General features: G+C 37.7%; 1 protein-coding gene across 1 annotated transcript; it reads left to right on the top strand.

The window, feature by feature from the left end:
• The first annotated feature begins 841 nt into the window (after positions 1-841).
• LOC140803682 (protein GLUTAMINE DUMPER 3-like) lies at positions 842-1,451 on the top strand. The gene has a single exon (XM_073159579.1). It carries the CDS (start codon positions 967-969, stop codon positions 1,396-1,398), a length of 432 nt encoding a protein of 143 aa, XP_073015680.1. The 5' UTR covers positions 842-966; the 3' UTR covers positions 1,399-1,451.
• The last annotated feature ends 1,946 nt before the right edge of the window (positions 1,452-3,397 follow it).

Here is a 3,397-nt window from a genome sequence, read left to right as displayed (position 1 = left end):
TTCCCAGATAAGCCCGAAGAACAGGTCGAGGACGAGGAGTCCGAACAATTCTGGGGATGGTGATGATTCAAGAGTCTAGATAGAGTTTAAGTTTATTATTGATATTATGCAGTTTACGCTTCCGCATTAAATTCTGTCTTTTAAGTTATTTCGAGATTGTAAAGACAATTTTATTGAGATTATGATTTATAAATTGGATTCGGTTTAAACTGTGCTACGAAAGGCTTGTCGTTTTAAATTGTGTGATTGTAAACGACGCCGGTGTCAACTCCGAGTTTCGGGGCGTGACACTAATGGACCCATCCGGTATCAATAATAATTATAAGATCAATAATCACAAATAATAGCCTCTTCAACTTTGTTCAAGCTAGCGAAATAAGTGAAAGATTGATCTATAGTTAGAATTTCGATTTCTCTCATCAATATTTTCTCTGGTGAGTTTGTCGCCCAAATTTTGCTTATTACAATTAGTTTGACTAACGTGATCAACAAATTATTGTGTTAGTCCGGATGTTTTTTTAGTGTATATCTAAGTCCAGTGGCTATGTTTTTATAATAATAAAAATATACAATATTAAAATAATGAAAAAAAATTCGCACCCTTATGATTAAAAAAGACAATACAATATAGCCCGACTTTATCAGCCATCTTTTAATTAGCATGGCTGACATGCGAAAATCAAATTCAAGTGCTTTCCACTACCTATCCATTTGGATATATATTCAGACAGCACAAAATATGTCGACCCCTCTCCCTCTTTTTTGATTATTACAATTAAGGACACATTTCATTCAAAATAACGAATACACCCTTCTCCGTTCCCCTTCTATAAAAGCCACCTAAACTCACTCCAAGCCATCATTGCCACCTTCTCCACAGCACCCACAACCACAACCGCAGTTCACCGCCGCATAATATACTCTCAGTTCATACTTGTACGAAAATATTTAGATACATAAGCCTAAATGGCAACCATAGGGGCATCAGCGTCGTCTCCGACATCGCCGGTGCAGAGGTCTCCCTGGCATTCTCCGGTGCCGTATCTCTTCGGCGGATTGGCGGCCATGTTGGGTCTCATTGCTTTCGCTCTTCTGATTCTTGCGTGTTCCTACTGGAAACTATCTGGCCACCTCGAAAATCAGGGTGACGGTGACAGAGACCTCGAGGCTGGGGAGGCGGATGGCGGCGAAGCTAAGGCGTCATCGCCGGTTATTGAAGAGAAGTACCTGGTGATCATGGCTGGCCAAGAGAAACCCACTTTCTTGGCAACTCCCATGTCGAGTAGAGCGTCGTCTTTCGGCAGTAAAAGCAATTGCAGCACGAGCAGTGGTGAAAGTACAGTGATTTCAGAGGAAGATTATGAACAAGCAGCAGCACCAGCGGGTCAAGAACATTGAATAAATTCTTGAATTTCTGGCGATTTTAAGTCGGATCGAATCCTCGAACGAGTTCGAAAATTTGGTTTTTTGGGGTTTGTTGATCGGGATTTGGGATATGTAAATAATTTTTGTAGCTGCAGGAATCACGAAATGGGCAATATTATAAAGTTACTTCGATGCATATTCTGAGACTGTTTCCTTTCCTTTTTCCATTTAACAGATGGATGATGTTTTTGGTTGGTTGGTTTAAAGAAATTTCTTGATCATAATTATTGAAGTTGCATGCCAGCTTATACAATTTAATTTAATCGTGAAAAATATTACTCCAAATCTTTTATTTTTCATTTTTGTGTTTCTATATATCGTCTTGACTTTTAAAAATACTTATTCGTTCCATATTTTTCCTGATCAAAGACACAAATTAATGGTATTTGAATTAAATTGCATTTAAGAATATGGAGGGATTATTTAAATTGTTCCACTGGTTGCAATGGAGCGAGGTATACAAGCTTGTGCGAAAACTAAAGCCAAAGGAGAAGTTTCTTCTTTTGGGAGTATCTTGGTCCAAAATCCGACGATTAACATCAAGAGACACCATTTGGAATCCAATGAACCATGAAAAACTCCATAGACTTCAAACACTGCCACAAGCGCCTAGGATCCGCTTTAATTAGGGGCACCTCATCACCTAGCTTGCAAAAATTGGAGCCTTTTCCTCGGAAACAAAGGCGCCTAAGCCCTTGGGCCTCGCCTATTGGGGTGCCTAAGTTCCTTGCATGCGTTCTGGAAAAATACAGGACTCCCACGGGGCACTGTGCTCCCTTTTCAAGTCCCTCAGCGCCTCCCCTGTTGCTCAGGAATTTCTCAAACAGCTCTTAAACATGTTGGTCATGTGCATTTGATTAAATAAACATTATGTTTCTATATAACTGAACTGTTATCTACAGATTTATTGCCTAAACTTCTTGAATGATAAATGTTGCTAAAACTTCTTTTTAAATCACGTAAATGATTATATTTTTAAAGAGGAGTTTCTAATTCAATTCTTGAGGAGGAGCTTTTCTTTAAAAAACTATTTTTAAATATGTTATCCCTCGAACCGAAAAATGTTTTAAATCTTTTAATTCAGTTCTTGAGGGAGAGTTTTTAACTAAATATTTTATCCCTCAAACTGAAAAATTCTTTTTCGCTTAAATGTTTTTAGATGTTTTTTATTCTCACAACGGAGAGAATTATTAGATGTTTAAAGTTTCTTTTGTAAATGTTTAAAGTTTCTTTTTTTTAAAAAAAAATAAAAAAAAAATAATGTTCTATTTGCTCAATTTTTGCGATAATAAAAAATGAAGAAATTTTTGGGACATTTCATGTTCGCAATCTTGATTCCAACAATTTTGATTTTGATGTTAACAAAACTTGTTATTTTGTTTCTAATAAATTTAGCTAAGTGCGCAGAAAGCTGAACTAATCAGGCTTCGAACTGATCAGTTACCGAGTCAAAACTGAAGCTATCGAGACGCAAAGTGAAAGTGCCAACCGATTACCCAAACTGAACCAGTCTAACTGAAATATCAAAGACAAGACCAGTTCAGTTGATAGGTGGTTCAGCAGAAGACCTTCAGAATCACGGCCAGCTGATGAAGAGCCCAACTGACCAGTTCAACTAATTCAGTGTAATAAAGTTCAGCTGACGAGCCAATTGATTTCACCAAACAATTCAAGACCAGTTCAACTGACCAGTTCAGAGCATCAGTTAGGATCCGATCAGTTTGCAAAACACGACAAGCTTTTCTGAGTGGAATCCTGCTGTGCACAGCGGTATGAAAGCAATTGTCCGATCACGTTGCCTCTATAAATAATGAATGCTGCAGCAAAGCTTAAAGTCAATACGTTCAAGAATGACTTTCAGAAAGACAAGACACAAATTTCGAGGAACGAATTCAAACATCAACGAACATATTTGATGAGTCTTGATGTACGGTCACGTTGCCTCTATAAATACAAGATCAAGACCATCAAC

The sequence above is a fragment of the Primulina eburnea genome, chromosome 10 (genome assembly GCF_022965805.1).
Source record: "Primulina eburnea isolate SZY01 chromosome 10, ASM2296580v1, whole genome shotgun sequence".
Lineage (NCBI taxonomy): Eukaryota > Viridiplantae > Streptophyta > Magnoliopsida > Lamiales > Gesneriaceae > Primulina > Primulina eburnea.
The sequence above is the reverse complement of the archived record's forward strand: the minus strand, read 5'-3'. Positions and strand labels throughout refer to the sequence as shown.

Excerpts from the sequence above, each read along its gene's own strand:
- LOC140803682 (XM_073159579.1), top strand. The coding sequence starts at position 967 with ATGGCAACCATAGGGGCATCAGCGTCGTCTCCGACATCGCCGGTGCAG.